Source organism: Haliaeetus albicilla, chromosome Z (genome assembly GCF_947461875.1).
Source record: "Haliaeetus albicilla chromosome Z, bHalAlb1.1, whole genome shotgun sequence".
Lineage (NCBI taxonomy): Eukaryota > Metazoa > Chordata > Aves > Accipitriformes > Accipitridae > Haliaeetus > Haliaeetus albicilla.
Window position 1 is genome coordinate 28,797,408 of NC_091516.1, and position 21,093 is coordinate 28,818,500.

At 43.2% G+C, this 21,093-nt stretch overlaps 1 protein-coding gene across 3 annotated transcripts; it reads left to right on the forward strand.

The window, feature by feature from the left end:
• The first annotated feature begins 7,308 nt into the window (after positions 1–7,308).
• Positions 7,309–20,218, forward strand: GCNT1 (glucosaminyl (N-acetyl) transferase 1). Of its 3 annotated transcripts, none has more exons than XM_069775685.1 (3): positions 7,309–7,488; positions 17,307–17,434; positions 17,845–20,218. In XM_069775685.1, the coding sequence occupies exon 3, from the start codon at positions 17,983–17,985 to the stop codon at positions 19,261–19,263; it is 1,281 nt and encodes a 426-aa protein (XP_069631786.1). In that variant the 5' UTR covers positions 7,309–7,488; positions 17,307–17,434; positions 17,845–17,982; the 3' UTR covers positions 19,264–20,218. The 3 variants fall into 3 exon arrangements, with proteins under 3 accessions (XP_069631786.1, XP_069631787.1, XP_069631785.1); XM_069775684.1 differs by lacking the exon at positions 7,309–7,488 and adding an exon at positions 9,908–14,284; XM_069775686.1 differs by lacking the exon at positions 17,307–17,434.
• The last annotated feature ends 875 nt before the right edge of the window (positions 20,219–21,093 follow it).

Sequence of the window (21,093 nt, forward strand, 5' to 3'; positions counted from 1 at the left end):
TTCTGAAGTTACCGCATTCACTTGGAATTGTTTCCTTGGTCCTTATCTTCTTCATTCTGCTTGCATCTGCTGGTTTTGTGGCTGCAACATTAGCTTTATCAAAAAGTTTACTCTCAGACAGCTCTTGCAGCCTAAGGCTTCAAGTACTTTAGCTTCAAGTGCTAAGCAAGGCTATTAATCCAACAATTCTCAACACTTGGAAGTATACAGATTTTGATTTCCTCAGGGAATGGAGTACCTAGTCCAGTAATGGAAAATATCGGTCTATAAATTTTATTCACAGCTGACATAATAGAAAAGAACTCCCATGGGAGTACTGGAAAATTCATGTGGTCAGATCTCATACTTCTGCAGTTTTTCAGGAATCACATATAGGGTACTTTTATGAAGGTGTTGTACAGAGTGTCTGACTGCCCAGAGGCATAGAGCAGGACACTTTCCAGCAGAGCAAATTTTGGTAAAAAATAACTTACCTCTTGAAAAATTTTCAGCTGATCCCAGCTAACAGAGCAACCCTGCTGTAAAAAAGGAACCCACAATAACAGATAATGTACAGTGAAAGGGTAACTGAAAGAAAATTCAGAAATAAAGGAAGTACTGCCTATTTTACAGAAATTAGACAAAATGTCATAAAGTAATATGGGGAAATTAGGAGTAAATATTGAAAGCTTGATGATAAAGAAGGAACAAAGTAAAGACAAGAGGCTAATGCTGTACATACAAATAACATCTAAAGGAAGTTCAGGTTCATGGTCCTAAACTGGCATTAATTTGTTTGGATATGCTGGAAAAAAGTGTTGATACTGAATTCTTTTTTTCCTCCTGTCTACAAGTAGCAATACCAGAAAATATAGCATGAAATCATATTAGCTACATACTTTATACCAACAACCCTGAAGTCTGCAACACCAGCAAAATGCAAACAGGAAGCTTAGCACCAGACTACCAGTTTATGTAACAACTGATGGCAAAACACTATCATTGTAAAAATATTGTAACTAAATCAAAGATGCTGCTTATGTGATAAAGGCTCACATGAGTTTAACCATTTATAGTGGAAAGAAAGTACATGTTTATCTAGCAAAACATGAACATGAGAGACTGTAAGACAATTTATTGTGGAATTGTTCCTCACAGCTTGTATTGGCTTTATGTGGCAAGGTTTTGATAGCAGGGGGACTACAGGAATGGCTTCTGTAAGAAGATGCCAGAAGCTTCCCCCATGTCCGATAAAGCCAGTGCCAGCCAGCTCCAAGATGGACCCACTGCGGGCCAAGGCTGAGCCCATCAGCAACGGTGGTAGTGCCTCTGGGATAATAGATTTAAGAAGAGAAAGAAGTTGTTGCAGAACAGAAACTGCAGCCAGAGAGAGGAGTAAGAAGATGTGAGAGAAACAACTCTGCAGACACCAAGGTCAGTGAAGAAACAGGGGGAGGAGGTCCTCTCTGATTTGACTGTTAATAACTTAGGGTGGTTTTTTTTCCCCAAGTCGAGTCTGTTTTGCCCATGATGGAAGTTGCTGAGTGATCTCTCCCTGTCCTTATCTTGACCATCTTTTCTCCCCTGTCCAGCTGAGGAGGGGAGTGATAGAGCAGCTTTGGTCTATCAGGCAGCGTCAACCCACCACACAGACCACCTTCAACAAAGGGAGGAAGGAGAAATGAAACGAACTTAAATGGAAAAGTTGGGCTATGCAGTAGTCAATAAATGACAGAAAATCAAAGGAAGGGCTTGAGGAAAGCATTGTAGGTACACAGTATGCAGTCCTTTCAGAAGAAGCCTGCACTTAGATCACCTTAGAGCAATTGTGAGACCAGGCTCTGAAAATCATGAAACATTTCAAAAGTGTAGAGAAGAAACAAAACTAACTCAGACATTAGTTCAGAATTCCTGATGTATAAATACACACACATATGTGTATGTCTGCATGTATGTATGTATATATGTATGCATGTATTTATTTATATATATAATATCGGTATTAATTTATTTTTACTTTGGGAGAAGGGACTTTCTAAGACAATTGATAGTTTTCATAAATAAAATTTGGTAAAGTGTGAAAGGTTGAAGTTTGTCTAATTTGTTAGTGTCTTAGGAGGATCTTGACTGATTCTCCCTATGGTTAAAATACTGGCTTCGCCAGGTCACGCCAGACTGATCTTTCATCACTCCTGCCAAAACGGCCAGCAAGAGAAGGAGCCATTCATTTCCCCAGCAGGTGTGTTAACACCATGCCTGCTTCTGACCTCTTCTGTGCAATCAGTAAGTCACACTTTTTGACTGGATCAGAGTAATAAAAGATAACCTAAGCAGTTCTATCGGGTTTACTTGGCAAGGTTGGGGGGGTGGGCTGGGCGCTGCAGGGGTGGCCTCTGCTAGAAGAGGCCAGGGGATGCCTCATGCTGGACACAGCTGGTTCCATACAGCTCCAGGGTGAACCCACTGCTGGCCAAAGCTGGGCCTGTCAGTGACGGTGGTAGCGCCTCTCTGATAACATATTTCAGAAAGGGTAAAAAATGTCACAGGAGCTGTGAGAGAGAGGAGTGAGAAAAACATGGGAGAAATAGCCCTGCAGACATCAAGGGCAGTGGAGAAGGAGGGGGAGGAGGTGCTCCAGGTGCTGGAGCAGAGATTCCCCTGCAGCCCATGGAGTAGACCATGGAGGAGCAGGTTGTCCCACTGCAGCCCATGGATGACCACAGTAGAGCAGATACCCACCTGCAGCCCGTGCAGGACCCCATGCCAGAGCAGGTGGGCATGCCCTGAATGAAGCTGCAGCCAGTGGAGGGACCATGCAGGTGCAGGCTCCTGGCAGGAGCTGCAGCTCGGAGGAGGGGACCTATGCTGGAACAGTCCGTTCCTGAAGGACTGCAGACTGTGGGAAAGACACACACTGGAGCAGTTTGTGAAAGACTGTATCCCATGGAGGGACTTGTGCTGGAGCAGGAGGACAGTGTGAGGAGGAAGGAGCGGCAGAGGAGCTGTTATGGACTGACTGCAACCCCCATTCCTCATTCGCCTGCGCTGCTCAAGGGGGAGGAGGTAGAAGAGTCAGAAACAAGAGTGAAGTTGAGCCTGGGAATAAGCCAGAGGGGCTAGGGGGAAGGTGGTTTTAGTTTTGTCTTTGTTTCTCACCATTCTACTCTATTTTTAATTGGCAGTAAATGAAAGTAACCTTTCCCAAGTCAAGTCTGTTTTGACCATGATGGTAACTGGTAAACAGTCTCCCTGTCTCTACTCCAACCCATGAGCTTTTCCATCTTATTTTCTCCCCTTGTCCTGTTGAGGAGGCAGGGTAAGAGAGCGGCTGGGTAGGCATCTGGCAGCAAGCCAAGGTCAAACCCACCACAGTGGTACAATGAGAGGCCCCTAATTTACCCAGTATATGTTTTACAGTTAATTTTGGCAACTCAAGGCTGCAATCCACTCCACTCTATTTTCAATTCTGTAATTAGTACTAACAGCCAGCCAGTGTCTTGGAAGAAGTTTGTCCCAGGATGGCCTTGATCATGCAGTACTGACATAGTTTGTTCATATTAAACTTATTTTAAGCTCACCTGAAAAATTTGCCACTCAGAAAGTACGATGAATTTGTGTAAACACACAATGGGTAAAATGAAAGAGTATTTCTAATATGTGTTACACATTTTCTGAGGAAGAAACCATGACCTTTCCCTTACTGACTTTAGGCAAGAGCCACGTTTATCCCTACAAATGAATATTCACCCAATTCAGAAGACACTTTGTTCCAAAAAGAAGTATGCTACAATGTGGTTCAGATATATTTTCTTAAATGGGGTGGGGTGTCTTCCTTCTGTCAGACAACATTTTGTGTGGTTTTGGCAGCTGTGATCATATTTTTCAGACCTTTTTTTTCCACACACAGTGTTTGCATTTCTGGCACCACCCCCACCCCCCGACTCATGCTGAGGCTCAGCTTTCAAGAGTTCATCTGCAAATTGGAGTCTAGAATTATTTTTTTTCCTACTCAGGCACAGAGCAAGCAGTGTAGGGAATCTAGGCAAGAACATTAAGTCTCATAAACTTTATAACAAAGTTACTAGGGAAGCTTACAGATAAGATAATACAAATTTCTGGATTGTAGTAACTCCTTCCTTAGAGAAGGCTAATGTAGTAAGAAACCTTCAAGCCCTAGCAGGACTCAAACCTGGGGTTAGGATCCTCTGTCTACCTGAGGTTAGATATTAGGATCTAGCATCTTCCTAATGTTACGCCTGAACTATCACAAGAAACAGATATTGGGGTTACACTTATCAGACATAAAAACTCAGACAAGTGATCTTTTGAAAAGGTTAGCAGAGAAGCTATTAACATTACAAAATGCTAGACCACTGTGTGGCTTTTCAGAAAACAGAAACTTTTTCTTCCTTAAAACTGGTAGAATTGAGAAGATACAAGCATGAGCTGTAAGCATTAGGTTTAAAAAAATTCTTTGCAGCTCAAACCTTTGACAGAGCATAAAAAACTGAAGATCTTTAAAAATGTTCTATGTTCTTCAGGTTTTCCAAGAAAAAGCCTAAAAGCCTGGAGGCAGCTGTCAAATGACAAATGAGATACTGATATCAATTTAGAGCAGGCATACCTATGAGACAGATGTCCTCCTAGTGGAAATATATTTAAGCTGTATTCTCCTGCACCATAACTATGTAAATTTAGCCATGCAAAGAAAACTGTTCTTGAAACTTTCTCAGTTATGTTGTTTGTATGCCGTGTTCTTACTGGATTGTTGGTCCTACCACAGCTATGAAATATTCATGTACAAACTGATTTCATGCAAACCAGTCAAAATTTACAACAAAATCAATTATGTATTTTAAATTTCCCATATTTGTGACTTGGTTTGTGTTCACTTTTGTCTATATTTCATCTCTCAGTTCCACTTTTTCCATTGTTTTATTTAATTCCTTTATCATTACTTCCAAAATTGTGAATGACATACCTTTTTTCTTTTTTACTTTATTTTGTTTCACACCTACCACTGGTCTATCACATAGCAGAAATGGCAGCTTGTGGACCCTGTCATCTTCATATTCCAGCCTCAAGGCTAGAAGAATGAAAACCAGGTGCAAACTCACTTCATCCGTTTTCTTTCAGGATGAATTGAGAAAAACTATCCATGAAAAGAACCATAACTTCAAGGAAACACAGTCCTTGACATTTCACAAAGCTGCAATTAACAAATGGTGAGTCTTTACCAGAATGGTCAGCCAAGGATCTAATCACATCAGTCTATAAAGAACTCCACTTTCTACCTGTGCAAAAGTTGGAGAATAACACACTTGTGAACTTCAGCTATCTGCCTGAAATAACTACTTTCAGTAATGACTTCAATGCTTTTTTCTTTTTTTTTTTTTTCCCCCCTCGCCACAGGGAGCAGTTGTTAGAGGGTGCTTTCTGTTACTGCAGCAATATACATCAACTCAGGTGCTTTTCTTATTTTGATCCAACACACTTCTTTGCATCTGTAGCTGTGTATGTACTTAAGGCAGGGGGAATGAAAAACAATGAAAGAAAACACCTGCCCCCAAAGCTTACCCAATTCAGTCTCTTAAGAATACATGGTGTACAGCTCTACTGCTACCGCTTCTTGTACTGCGATAGCAATGCTGTAAACTGCAGACTGTTTAGCAAGAGAACAAATACTTAAATTTACACTACCTATGACTTATAGTTCTAATTTACATGCAAGATCAAGATGATATGGTTGTCAGCTGTAATCATAAACCATCACTCTCCATGGGAAGAACAAGTAGAAACTCTTGCCCACGCCCCCCCCCCCCTCCCCCTCCCCCGGTTTCTCACTCCTGATGGAAACTTCTGTTACCAAGCTCTACTAGGTTTACAGAGGAAAGGCCTTTTTAGTATAGTGCTCCACCGGAAGTTCAGCCCTATAAATAACAGACACACTAGACCCCCCCCCCCCTTCCCCCCTCAGGGAGGACTGCCAAGCTAGCATGTAGTTATTCTCTGCTTCTCTATATGTACCCAGAAGTTACATATATAATGAAAGTTTTCTTGAAAACACACCGATGCAGATTTGAGGTCTCGCAGTCCGTTCCCAAACTACCCCGTTTGATGTAAGTGGTGGCATGTGGAGGTAATTCCCCCTTCTCTCGGCAGCGTCTCCTGGTGACAGCCTTGAAACCAAATCTTCTAATTTTGTTAGCTTTCAGCCCCTTGATCCCGCTTACTGTGCAGATGCATGAACCTCTAGTGGGAGCTCACAACTGGGATGAGGAAAGGACAGCAGAGTCCTTCAGGCGTGCCTCGATCTGCCAAATCATACCTCACTCCAGATAATGCTGATGCGCAGGGATTCTGGGGGAACGCTGCAAGCACTGTTCAAGCTGCTGCAGGCTGCAGCACTTGGGTTTTTTTCTAACGAGGAAGATGCTTTCTTTGAGCTATCTGTTTCCGTGGAATTTAGTTTTCTAAGTACTTTGATAACATATTACAAAGCAGCCTGCCCCTACGCTCCACCTTCATATTTCACAGCTCTCCAAACCCTGTCGAGTATGTTTAACGTCGGGCGGACATTTGACGGGACGAAGTGAACAACAAACCAAGTCTTCCTCCGACCCTGTCTAGACACGCTTTTCTTTTCACCGCTAAAACTTTCGTACCCGGCTTCCCAGCCAGGTCCGCTCCCCCCCCCGCCCCTTCCGCCTCTCGATTTTTCTACCCACTGACCCACTTAAAACACATCCGTCGGCAGACGGGGAGCTCCGGGCAGCCGGGCGCTGCACGCCCACACCTGCAGGAGCCCCTGCCCCGCTGGGTCCCCGCTCACAGAGGCGCGGCGCGGCGCGGCGCCCCCAACCCCCGCGAGGGCGTTCGGCGCCGCGGCCGCGACTCTCCCCCTCGCATCGCCCCCGCGGTGGCACCCAGGGCGGGCTGCCCTGCCGCCCGGCCGCGGTGGCTGTACGGTCGTTTTGGGCTGCCCCGCCGACGTTGCCTCCTCATGACGGGCCAGGCCGCCCCCCGAACCGTGAGAAAGCCCTCTGCTGCCATGAGCCGCCGAGGAGCTGTCCCCGCTGCGTCCTACGTGGGTTTCAACGTTACCGACGCTGCCCAGGGGAAGCCCTCGGGAAAGAAGAAGAAGGCTGAGGAAGAGCAGTTGCACAAGGGGCCGGCGACAGCTCGGCCCCGCCGGAGCGTGGGAGGGGGCGGGCGCCGGTGAGGAGAGGCAGGGGCGGGACGCGGCCAAAGGTGCTGGGCGCAGCCGAGCGACGGGCCGGGCCGGGCCGGGCCGGGGGTGGGTGGGTGGTGCCGGGGGAGGTGCGGGGCGGGGCGGGGTCCGGGAGCCGGGAGTCCGGCGCCGGGCCGCGCAGGCAGGGGACGTGCAGCTCCGCGCTGCCGGCGCGCCCTGCCTGCCCCGGGGCGCCTCCCCGCCGCGCCGCCACGCATCCAGCCGCGCCGCGCCGGGCGGGAGCGGCCCCGGCCTTCGCCCCGGCCCCGGCCCCGCAGGTGGGTGCTGCGGGCGGGCCGGGAGCGGCGCGGCGGCGGAGCGGGCGGCGGCTCGGGCCGGGCGGTGGGCATCGCTCTCCCCGGGGGCCACCCCCGTGTCCTGCGGAGCGGCGCTGCTCCAGGAGCCGCGGGATCGCCGGGCAGGTGCCGCACGGGAGGGCAGGGGAGGCGCAGCTGCCGTGCTTCTCTCCTCCTTCCCTTCTTTCTGCTCCGCTTTACTTTCTTCCCCTCTTTCTCGCCTTCCCCTCTTTCCTTTTTCCTTCTCCTCTCTTTATTTTGTTTTCTCTTTCTCGTTTATCTCCCCTCTCCCCCTCTTCTCTCTTTCTTTCCTTTCCTTCCCTTTCTTTTCTTTCCCCTCTTTTCCCCTTTTTTTCTTTTCCCTCTCTCCTCCCCTCCTCTCCTCTCCCCCCCTCCCGTTTTTCTTTCCTTTCTTTGTCTTCCCCCCTTGCTGCCTCTTTTTTTTTCCTCCTTTATGTCTGTCTGTCTCTCCCTTCCTCCCTCTGCCTTCTCCCGCGGCAGCCCATGCAGGGGAGCCCAGGGCATGCTGTTGGCCTCGGTGCTGGGTTGGTGTGAAATCTGTTAGCGAACGCAGGTTTTGGGGGACATTTGATGCTCCTGAGGTGTTGCAATGCTGGGGTGTGGCTTGCTTTTCTTTTCCCCCACTGTTAAACTTGCTAGAACTGGGAAAACCCTGAAGAAACCTCCTTTTCTTTCAGAACAGCAAAGCTGTTTAGAAGGTTGTAAATAGTTTTCTGTGACCCAAGTTGGGTGGGGGGACTCAGAAACCTGACAGGAGGCTCAGTTATGGTCTGGCACTTTGCCTCCTTTCAGTGTTGCTCAGAAAAGTAGGTTTCTTTGTGGGAAAGAGGAGGAGGAGTGGTAGCAGGAGGGAACTGCCGTTTTGGAGTCTGCAATTTTAAATTTCTTTTTTAATGGAATATGAAGTGGGCGACCTCAGAGCTGGCAAGAATGACAGAGTCAGAAATTGTAGTAAGAGAAGAGGGGACAAATCTAGCATTTCAGTCTATCGACTTCAGCTTGAAAATTCTTGTGAAAAATAAGGCAGTATTTGTAGCTCAAGTTGGAGCTCAGTTACAATGGTACATTGCTTTTGAAAGTAGGTGTATATAAAAGAAAATACTGCTTTTATTTTCTCTCCTCAGTGATTCTCTACTCTGCCTACAGTAAGCATCAGTTATCAGCATCATCTGTTTCTTATTAATCTGAATTGTCTGGGGTAATACTTCTTTCCCGAGGCCAGAAGAGCCAAAAGTTGCTTAAAGAACCTGATGAATACCTTTGCCAAGTCTGTTCTCTTTTTTTCTAACTTAAGAGAAATGCACTGGAGAACATAGAAGCTGAGGATTTACCTTCTGCTGTGCTGAGAATATGGTGATTTACTGAGCAAAATCCTGCTCTCCAAATTTGTTGCCACAGTGGAAAACCCACTGCTAGTCTTATGAAAAGATTTAGGTTTGTTTTTCTAATAATCTCCTTCTGGTTTTCCTTTGGATTCCAACGTAATCCAAAAGTTCTCCACTTACTTTGGTTCATAAGCTCCTGAAATTTGGAAACACCTAACTTTATCAACCTAGAATTCTGTTGTAGGAATGGTGAAAAAAGGTAATTCCACAGGAATGTAGCATGCCCAACTAGTACAACTTGTGCTATTAGGTTTAATTCATAGCTCCAGGGAAACCACTTCTTGCACTGTGAAACATTATTATACGCAGAATAATGGTGCTGCTAGTAAAGCAGCTTAATAAACAGAAACCTTATCACATCTGAGAAAACTGTGATAGGTTATCTCAGAAAGCTCTTTGCACCCACCAGACAAGAACATTGTACATCATAACAAAAACCGTGTGTTTGGTTACTGTGTTACCAAAATTTGCCCAGGTGTGGATTCTCCTGTCATAATCATACATATTGCTCTGGGATAGATTTTAAAGCCTTCTTTTGTTTATCTTTTTGAGGGGTGGAAGGATTAGGCTGTTTTCCTACTGAAAAGTCCTGTAAGGAAGGGAGTAAGAGGTGGCAGTTCTCACCCAGTAAAAAGTTTCTGTGATGACACTGAAAGTTACCCATTGCAGATGATATGTACAGCACTATAAACTATAATATGGGGGGGGGGGGTGTGTGTGCCTGTCTTTTTGTGTATTTTGCAACAGAACCTACTTTTCCAGGCAGTATCTGCTCAGACGGTAAAAAGTTGTATTTTTGAACTGTATTTTTATGTGCAGTTGTCTTGCAGGTCAGATTAAACACATCTGACCTGAACAGTGGAGAAAACCCCCCAAAATATCATATAGTATCTCTTAAGCTGTAGATTAAAAGTAGGAAGTATTATCTTAATGATTTGCACAATAGAGTTAAACCTGTGCACCTAAGCATAATGTTGATCCTTGTTAGTCCTGTAACTACCAGAGACATCTTTTCTTTTCAGAGGAGGTTATTGCTGCAGGTACTATTTGTCCTTTAGCTTACTGATGAACTGTTACTAGGCATGGCTTTAAAACATTGACTTCTACATAGGGCTAAAGAAAGTCTCCTCAGAATAATATTTTAAGTGTTGTGCTTGAAGAGGGATTCAAGTACTCAGAAATTTGACAGCCCTTTCCTTCCCCTATGAGATTTAGTTGTGGTTTAAGAGATACTACCATTCCTGTAACAGAGTCTGCCAGTGAGTCCCATTCTGAAATACAGCATTATCACAAGGTAGCAATTAGCAAAACTCTGTAGGTGGACGTGAGGAGTGCAACAACTGCTCTGTTTCTGGCAAAATTATAGTTCCTACTTTAGAATAATGTGAAAAAAATAGATACTCATTTTACTTTGAAGTAGCTAATGTGTGCAAATTACTTTGATGAACACCAGGCAGTTGTACTGGGTGTTAAATTGGACATTACTCTAAAGATTTTGTGGTTTTTTGTTTTGGGATTTTGAGTGTACTTTCAGTGTTAGTTACCTTGAGGTAAAGCATATCTTTTTGTCAGTACTAAAAGTCACAGAGTTCTCAAGGTAGAAACTGGTCCCTGACTGCCATAATGGCTTTACTTTCCTTAGCTGAAATTTCTTACTCTTATAGCTCTGCAGAACCTCTAAGAATGAACATGAATGCAAATGGGAATCAGGCTTTCTTCTGAGGAAGATTTACTTGATACAGTAGTACAAGAGAGTACTAGAAAGGCTACCAAAATTTTCATTATTTAATGCCATTTTGCACACTGAGTGTATGTATGCTTGTATGGGTTTTACATGCTTTTTGAAAGAGAAAGATTTTAGTGTGTCAGATTCCTGACATTTGAACATAAGATCTCCAAATTACCCAGGGGTTTGAATTTATTTTCTTTTTTTTTTCCCCTGAAAAACAGCTATCTGTTTTTAGCTACTCTATTTAAATCTCCATATAGTGGTAGGTGTAGCAGTACTAGTTGTTCGTGGAGTTTTGTTTAAAGCTGCCTTCTAAGCTAACAAGAGACTAGAAATGTGTTATTTTTTTATATAAAAAGGCAGTGTCTTTTTTTATTATTATTGTTTTTTTTAAGCAGCTCTGAAGGAAAAGCCCTGCTCTTGCAGAGTGTTGTCAATGAGCACACAACTGCACCCACGTAGAACCCTGCTGCTGCTTCTGAATTACTTTAAAAATTAAGGTCTTAATAAAGTCTTAGTCCCGTAAAGTCTAACGGTAACCCAAATACTCAGCTTGTGACCAGTTCTTATTTTCACTGAGAGTGAAGACTATCTAATGGAACAAACGTGACTACTTTCATTCAGTTACAGGCCTATCTACTTTCAAGATCGTGCTGCTTGATATCATGGAAATGCTGAGTAAATGTGTCTCCTGCTCTGTGTCTGGCAGATCTCTGCAGATAACCCTGTGTCTGTGCAGTCTGTCTTGGTGCTTATGCATGCTTGTGTGTATGCAAGCTGCTTACAGCTTTAAAAATCACTTCCTCTTCAGAACAAATGTTATGCATAACTGAACCTGAATGGAAGCAGGTTAATTGTAATAACTGCTTGCAGGACATGTATGCTTCGAAGCATGGTGGATATGCCCTGGTAAAACTCAAGGACTTTCCAGTGAATCCACCCTCAGTGGAGGGCCGCCTTCTCAAGTGTTGAGAAAAAGTTTTGTATCTCAAGTGGAATTTGTAAATGGGGAGGGAGAATAGCGAGGATCTGGTCAATACCTGCTCAATTACTATTCTCAGGGGTAGCTGAAGTATCCTTATATCTTCCCTACCTCTGAGGCAAGAAAAGGGAAAAATAAGTCAGTTCTGATGTTCACTCTTCAGCCATCAGAATGATTACTTGTCTCCTGGCCCATCCCAACTACCGCTTCAGTGGTGGCTGTACTCGCCACTACATTTTCCACTTGGCTTTTCTTCAATACATTTCTATAAAAACCAAAATCTCGGGTTGTCATGAATAGATATAGGATATTAATGCAGCTGCCAGGAAGTTTTCAAATACCCGTTAGAAAGCTTTGATTAAAAGCTAATGTGTCTGTGGACATATAATAGAGGCCTGCATAACGTTCATGTCACTGCGTCCTCTCCACAGTAGCTGTATGCCGAAAGTCACCAAAGCAACTACAAAAGAGCAAATATCACTGTCTACTTCTTCTGGTATTTGTTAGAAGCAGCAGAATAGGAAGAAAAATTAAGGGAAGGAGCTGAGTGCATGTTAGTTCAGCAGCCCACAAGGCTGAGAGAGTCGTGGCACCAGAACATTGCAGCTAAGCCCGCAAGACCTATCACATCTTCCCTGCTCATTACAACTGATTTTGACCTCCTGACAGCCTCTGTGAAGCTACCTAATGCTAAGCTCTTTCCTGCCTTTCTGTCAGTCTTTCACAAGATTTACAGGCTGCTGGAGTACCCCAAAGTACTTTCTTACCCTTTACCTACCCCCTTCTGGAATTCTGGTGCTGATACTGGCCCATGGTGTATTTTGGAGGCTACAGTGCTTCATGTTGGATGCTGAATTCGTGTTTAACACCCTGCCTCAGCAGTTTTTCCATTGATAGGAGAAAAGACTGAAGTGCCAAAATCAAAAGACACCTGATTTTTTTTGTTCTGTGCCACCAGCCCCCAATGATTTTTTCATCTTACTGTGAGATGGGTCTGTGTGTCATTTCAGAGCAAGCCCTAACTGCTTTTTCCAAGCAAAAAATACACTTAGCATAAAAATGTATGGTAAGTGCTTAAACACAAAAAATTTCTACTTGGTTTCTGGTTTCCTTCTGCTCTCTAAACTACTTCAGACAGGACAGAGGAGGGCAATGCTTTCTACGCAAGCTGGTGCAAGGGAGGCCCTGCGTCGCCTGAGAACTGGGAATCCTGTTTTCCCAATCCCGATGCTGTAACTCGGGCAAAATGAATAGCCCCAGAAAGTGGTGCCAGCCTAGTGTAACACTGATCAGAGGCTGCCATTGCTTTTAACCTTGTCTAGGAAAAGACGTCTCTCTCACTCTCGGCCGTTATCAGGCCAAACAAAAGCCTGAAACCCCGAGCCCGGGTTTGCTGGACTGCGGCGTGGTGAGCAGAGACTTCCAGGGAGCCGTACGGCTGGTGGCTCCCCGTGGTGGGTCTGCCAGGGCAGGCCCTGGCAGCCAGGCCTGCCCCACCGCCCCAGCCAGGAGCGGGGCAGCCGGGGGGCACGAGGGCAGCCCTGGCATCAGGCACCTCCCTGGGGACAGGGACAGGCCGAGGCTGGGCTGGGACTTGGGCCCAGCTTATCAAGGGCCCACAGCCAGGCTGCCGGGGCTGGGGACCGGCCCTGCTATGGCATCACTGAGGCAGGGGCTGGCAGCGCCGGGAGGCTGAAGCGGGGCCACGGCGGGGTGCGGGGTGGGCTGGTTGGAGCTGTCAAGGCCTGTTAATGCCCTTGGGGCCCCGGCAGCTGTGAGAGCGGACCGCAGAGAGCTGCCCGGAGGCTGGCTGGTTGGGTCTGCTGTCGCACCCCAACATGCGGCCATTGGAGATGGGAGTGGGGCTGCTTCTCCCACCAGCAGCACCTTGTGACAGCGGACCAGTCGCACCGTGAAACTGCAGCTGAAGAGGTGTGCTGTGCCGGCGGCCGAAGGCTGGTTTCCGTGCTGCGGGGCTGAGGCACGTGCCCTTTGTCAGGGCTGGTGTAGCAGTGCTCCGCCGGCTCTGCACCCTCACCAACATCCTCTTTCTTAGGACCAGCCCCACGGTGTGGATATAATGGTCCTTGCTAATAGCACTGCCATTATGTGCTGCAGCTCCAGTCCAGCCTGCCTGTATAAAACCTCCGTGTGAACTTTGGTCTCCCTCTGAGCTATGGTGTAATCTTGTTTGGTTTTTATCTCTGAAGACTTAGGTTTTCTGTTTGCTTTTAAGGATGGGTGAAGCCAAACTTATCTAAAATCACATGCTAAGCTGGGCTTGGAGGGTGCTGTTCCCTCCTGTCCATGGCCACAGCCTTTCTTTGATGAAGTTTGATCTCCTTCAGCTTAAGTACCCATGTAGTTTATTGCTGACTTGTTTCAGTCAGTACCATGCATCAGATTAATAATTTAGCATGTAGGGTTAACACAAGTTTATATAGTAACCGGGTAAAGACGTTGTTAACAAAATCAGCTATTTTACAGTAGCACCTTTACAGTAATACAAAAGTTAAATCAGAATGTGAATTTTACCATGACATCTCCCAAACTGCCAGGTAATGAGTACTTGTTTCACAGGTGAATCAACTAAGAGGCAGATGATCCGAGTGATTCACGCTGTGACACAGAAGAGGTGCCAGAAATGGAGATTTAAACTAGGTATAGTAATCCTTCTTTCCATAAGGTCTATTTAAATGGAGAACATTAGTCTCTAGTAGAAACCAAGTTGAAATTATTTTGGTTTTCTGTTTAGTCATACTGTACAGTTTGTATACAGCAGTGAAGAATAATTTTGGCAGGAAAGAGGGAAGCGGGCAGCTAACTCAACTTTTGTACTAACTCCTCAAAATACAAGCAACTGCTCTAAGTTTCCCTACTGCATCAGAAATACCAGCGCTGGCTTGAGCAGGCAGTAAAAGAAGGAAGTGGGTCAAGTATGTAACTTATGCAACTGAACTTCAGTTGAGAGCAAGACCAAGGCTGCCGCATGAAGTTTTTTGTCTGGGGCTGTGCAAACGTCCCTCCTGCTCTCCCACTGTGTGAAGTGCTGCCTCTGACACTGCATTCTCTAGTGTGCACACTAAAGCTAAACAGAGCTTGAGAAAAAGATGTTAAAAGCTTTAATGAATGCAGTCTGAAGCTATGTTAATGAGTATTTGAGGCTCATAAAACTTTATAAAACAAAACCCAGGTATATTATTAGATGAAAGGTACAAATCTTTCCTTAACCTGTAAAGGTCAGTTTTTGCAAAGGGTGGGATGTGATGCAAGTTTTAGGACTTTTTAGAAAAGGAATTGCAAGCATAAACAAATAGTGACTTATTGTTAAGACTGTTCAGAGGAAGCAGCAGCGTGTCAGTGAGAGAAATTTGACTGTGGGGAAAAGCTTCCACCTAAAGATAACAGCCATGTTAACGTGTACGTGTTTGCAGATATCTCATTTTGGTATAATGGAAATGCAAGGTCTGATTATTCTGAGCTCAAAGCAGTAAAGGAATTGCACCTAGCTGGGTATACAAGGCCTTTCTGAAAGAGATTCTTTATCCTGCTTTTGGTTAAGTTTTATTCTAAAACAGGAGCAGGACAGACTTCTTAGCAAGCTTTATTCTTTGGAAATTGTAGAAAGTGAAGACTGCAATGGTAGCTTTCAATTAAGGCTCTGTATCTCTGCGTTGTAAAGAACAGGGAGGAGGTGGCAATCCTCTTACGTATGTGTTACTCCACCATGCTAGTGCTCCTATAAAAATTGAGAATAGGATAAAATAGTAGTGCTAACTCTTATCCTAAAGAAAGAAGGATTCAAGCTTCTGTCAGGTGAAGCTTCACAAATGTAAGTGTGTTTGAAGTACATTTTAAGTTCTAGAAAAGTCTTCATTTCTAAGTTACTAGGCAGAAAACAGTAATTTAAGAGTAACTAGTATCCCAAGCTTCATCCTATGGAAATACATACTCGATAGTGATTATTATCACATAGCTAGTATCCTTCCTTTGTTAATTTCATATGTGATGGATATTATTTTTATTGGATCAGATCTACTAGTCAAAACTAGTGGACATGAGGTAAGCAAGCCTGTGGTATGTTATAAAGAACGTTAAAACTTGCTCTAAATTACGTCATTGTGTTTGAAACCACCTTGCAAACTAAGTGCCCTTTTTAAATTCAAATTCAAAGTGTGAGACCTGATACTTAAAAGGTACCTCTCTATGCTTTCAGCTGTAATTGCACACTAGTTCACCTGGCTACTTACCTTAAGGGTTAAAATTTTAGTTCTTCCAGTTTGACTTCATTATACACCTAAACCAAACTTGGAACAAACGCCCACCTCTCTAAGATCAATTAGAAATGCAGGATAAAATAATTACAGGTGTAACTCTGAGAACAAAGTACACTTTATAGTAAATAAGATGTTTATATAATGCTGTTAGTCACAAACAGTTTGTGGTCTCTGCCTACTGGTGGCTTGAATTACAAAATATTTGGTTATAGTACTTCTCTAAAATACTGCTTATCCTTATAGCTGTGCTAGACATTTGTGCAGTGATCCACACCTTCCCCCCACCTCCTACATGTGGATGAATTCCCCCAGTCAGTTTGCAATGCTGTGGGCATAGTGGGGGTCCCAATGTGCCACATCCTGATGGCAGCATTACTACCAAAAAACAGTGATGCCAGGCCTCAGTTTTTTGCATGTACCTGTTCTGAGATTTACAACTAGCAGGTTAAAAGCCACAGTTTGAGAATTGAAGGCTAAAATGATACTGGGGTAGCTTAAAGAAAAGAGGGGAGAAAAAGAAAAATCTTATGCTGAACAGCTTAGAGCAAAACCCAGAAGTGGACACAACACACACTTCCTTTTCTTAAATTTTCTCACCAATTTTTTTGAGTAGCAGTTATTCTTAGAGCTGTTCAGAAAGTTGTTCAGAGGCACTAATTTTTTTCCTGAAAGTAATAAAAATGAAAGGAGCTGTGTGTCTTTCAAATACTTAAATATTTCATTAACCTTTTAACTTATAGATTAACATTTTGGAAGACATTGTCTATAAACTGTATTGGCTTTTGCGATTAGTGGTTGGTTTGAAATTCAAACCTGCACTAAATTATTAGACAATGAATCTGTGAGTACAAATGGGTTTTGAGTAGCAATGTAAGTTGTTTAAGGAATATCCTGGTTTTGATCAGTTTACCTGCATGAGGTAGGACTTACAAAAAAAGACACCCAGTTCTGTAATGGAGTTGTAGACTTCAGTTTTCTCAACAGCTACAGCTGTAGCAGCTGCATAACTCTGCAGTGATCCCTTCACAGGGTACTGAAACAGAAAAAAGGTGCTTAAGGGGAAACAGGACTAACAAACAAACATGATGTAGTACCTGTGAAATAAAGATGCAAATAAGATTGACATATTATAAATCTTGTTGCAACTCAGCCTTGCAGCATATTTCCACGTAAAAGCAATTGCTAAGTCATAAAAACAAGTGTGTTTAAGTGATGGTAACACAACACTGCTATGCTCTTAGATTTGTGCATTTGCAGTGACTTAACACAAATCAGCTTTGGAGATTGGCTATGAGTGTTGCCTTTTACCTTAAAAAGGCACTTCAGCAATTCAGTCACAGCTGTTCTCACAACTCTGAAACTTGAGGAGTTATGCTATACTACTTGCTTTCTCCCCTTCTCATCAGCTCTTTTCTGATGGTATTTCTAAGCTCATCTGCAGGATGTTGAAGAGACTGTATCTCATGTAAAAATCTTGAAAGGACTGCTTTCCCAGTGAGAAGATAATGTATGACTAGCATCCAGGAAGTGAGTGGTAAGTTATAATTGTAATGAAATCTATGTCAGTGCTGAAGTGAGTTTAAAACATTCTTGTCAAACTCTGAAGCGTGAATTAACATCAAATAATTGCTTCTCAGTAATGTAGCTGACTTACTGGCTTTAATTTTTCCAGATGCGGCTGAATCAGCTCCATTGTCTTACCGAACTTCAGTTTGTAGTCTTAGTACTACAGAAGGAGTGTCTCATGAAAACTATCTGCTTCTCCCAATCTTTTCCTAGAAAAATAAACTAATTTATTCATTAATTTCTAATTTTCAGTGGAATATTTTTGGCTGAACTCTTCACCTTTTTACTGTCACTAAACAGCAATATAATTATTAACCAGTAATTTTTTAAAGAAACCTTTTATTCTTTGAATGACAATCATATTTCATTTTATTTTAGGATTTTTCCTTCCATCTCCTTGACAAACTCACCAAATTCCTGAGAAACACAACCTGTTTTTTTCTGAAGTTGTTGAAGCTAATGTGAGCAGAGTGGAGGGCAATTTTTTTAGCCCTGCAAAGCTGCCTGGTATTTGAAATGCTGAAGAGGAAATTACGGTTTTGCCCAAACTTGCGCTTCGGGCTTTTCTTGGGTCTCACTCTTGTTTTAGTAATCATTTCGGTTTTGAAAGTTAACCAGAAACAAGACTTCTTAAATCGGAGACATCTAGAGCTGACAAAAGAAGATCCTATTGGGAATGTTAACTGTACTAAGATTATAGAGGGGGATATAGAAGAAATTCAAAAGGTAAAGCTTGAGACATTGTCAGTGTCATTTAAGAAACACCCCAGACTAACAACAGATGATTATATTAACATGACAGCAGACTGTGCCTCCTTCACCAAGACTAGGAAATACATCATGGAACCTCTCAGCAATGAAGAAGCAGAATTTCCAATTGCTTACTCAATAGTGGTTTATCACAAAATTGAGATGCTTGATAGACTTCTAAGATCAATCTATGCCCCTCAGAATTTTTACTGTATTCATGTTGACAAAAAGTCTCCAGAATCTTTTTTTGCTGCTGTGAAGGGAATAGTCTCATGTTTTGATAATGTCTTTATTTCCAGCCAGTTAGAGAGTGTTGTATATGCTTCATGGAGTAGGGTGCAGGCAGACATTAACTGCATGAAAGATCTCCACAGAAGAAGTTCAAACTGGAAATACCTAATAAACCTCTGTGGCCTTGACTTTCCTATAAAGACCAACCAGGAAATAGTAGAGAAATTAAAAGCTCTTAAAGGTGAAAACAGCTTGGAAACAGAAAAAATGCCTGTTTATAAAGAAGTAAGGTGGAAAAAACACCATGAGATTATTGATGGTAAAATAAAGAACACAGGCATAGACAAACAACTACCACCTCTCAGTACTCCAATTTTTTCTGGTAGTGCCTATTTTGTAGTTAGCAGAAGATTTGTAGAATACGTACTAGAAAGCAGTAAAATACTTAAGTTCATTGAGTGGGCAAAAGACACTTACAGCCCAGATGAGTACCTGTGGGCAACAATTCAGAGAATACCTGAAGTCCCAGGTGCAGTTTCTTCTAGTGACAAGTACGATGTTTCTGACATGAATGCACTGGCGAGGTTTGTCAAGTGGCAGTACTTTGAAGGTGACGTGTCCAAAGGTGCACCCTACCCACCATGCAGTGGAATTCACGTTCGCTCTGTCTGTGTTTTTGGCGTAGGAGACCTGAGCTGGATGCTACGAAACCACCACTTCTTTGCTAATAAGTTTGACACTGATGTTGACCCTTTTGCAGTGAAATGTTTGGAAGAGTATTTGCGACACAAAGCTTTGTATCTGCAAAAGAACTGAAATACTGGATGGTCCTGTTAAAAAACACAGGTACAAATAGTATACAGCTATGTACTTTCAACATGTAACACTGATGGTGGTGATACTGATGATGGGTATAATGGTTGCCACCATGTTGGTATGGTGGTGACGATGCCCTCCCTGCCTTGTCCATGGACAAGGGGGAGAGAAGACATATCTAAGTGAAGATGGGGATGCCTTGTATTGCACAGTGGGGCTTGGAACTTTGGGTACAAAATCAAAGACAGTGATTTTTGGAAGGCCAACTATTTGGAATATTTATTATCTAAAAGGTGTAATTAATGGACTTCCTTTGGCTAAACTATTTGTTTTAAGGCTTGGAAAATGCGTGTTGTTCATGGTTACTCCTCAGTTTTTTCCCATGAATGTAATGCTAGCTAGCAGGGAAAAGAAAAAAAGCAGCTGGACTGCCCAGACTTCATACTGAGTACTGAAAGATCTCAGGAAAATAGTATTAGACTTGAACTGAAAACTATACAAAAGGGAGTATACCAAAGCCAGCTGTCATCATTTAATTTAAACCTGACTGCTGTAGTTCTGTAATATGTAATTTTAATCCTCCTGAAAATTTCATCTTTAACTTGGAGTATTAAGGACTTGTGTTTAATTTTTTTGTAGCCAAATCTTGCTTTTGTACTCTTAGACCCCCCTGATAATGTGATATAAAGTTTAGAAACTAGTTTGTAATTGCATCTTCTCAGGGAAACTTCAGTTTTGTGCCTGATGAGAGTTAGACTTGTAATTTTACACTTCTTACTGTATCAGGAGTCTTGCTTTTTGGATCCAAAATGACTCAAGTTTCTCAAAAACTTAAAAGAACTGCAGTAGTGTCTAAATGTCACTGATGGAACTGCTGTTTTCTGTCAAGGTCAACTTGCGTTCCAGATTCTTTAACATTGAGTATGCAAAAATAAAGTTATTTTTCTAAATGGTATCACCGCTTCCTACAATTAAAGTCCTTCTAAAGGCATCACCAAAAAATCCTAATGATGAAGACCTATGGTTGCCATACACAACTGAAGCTGCAGCTGAGACAAGTCCTACCTTTCCTCCATATGTTCATTCATTCATGTGTCTATGCTTGTTCAGGTTTACCTGGTGCAGCTGATTTTTATTTATTTGCTTCTTTTGGTGGAAGGGAAAGGAGGAAATCTGGATGAGTTTTGTTCCCGGTTAGGTCCGTGCTTAGTTTAGCTGCTGCAATGTGGCACAGAAGCATGGTGATGAGAGAACAGGGCACTGTGAGGGATGAAATGGTTCCTTTCCATATCAGGTCAGGTTTGGTATGCACAGCTACTGCCAGGTGTCTCATCTTACTTCTGAGATGACAGTAGAATTTATTACAGGGACTAGCAAATGGCAAAATAGACTAAATTTTTTGTTTCTTGAACTGTTGCTGTGATAGCAGCACAAACGTAGCCTCGTACTAGCCACTATGAAGAAAATGAACTCTATCCCAGCCAAAACCATCAGTTTCTTAGAACGGTAGTTTGTCATGAATTTTCTTCTAAGGTGTGCCCCAAAACTTAGACATTAACATAATGAGCTGCTTACTGTTGATCATGCAAACTGCTAGGGAGGCAAGCAATTTAATCTGAAATAGGGCGTATTCTTGCCAACCCCTGCCTTCAAAACCACCTGAAAGCTGTTTAGGGTGTCTTCAGAGTCTCTCACATGATCCATAAACAGGTAATTAAAGCCTGTGAACTGAGGCAGTGGAGGGAAATACCATCTTCTCCACCCTTTGGCTTTTCTACAAGAATGCTGTTACAGACAGTTGTGCTCTACCACCTTTGCACAAGCTACAAC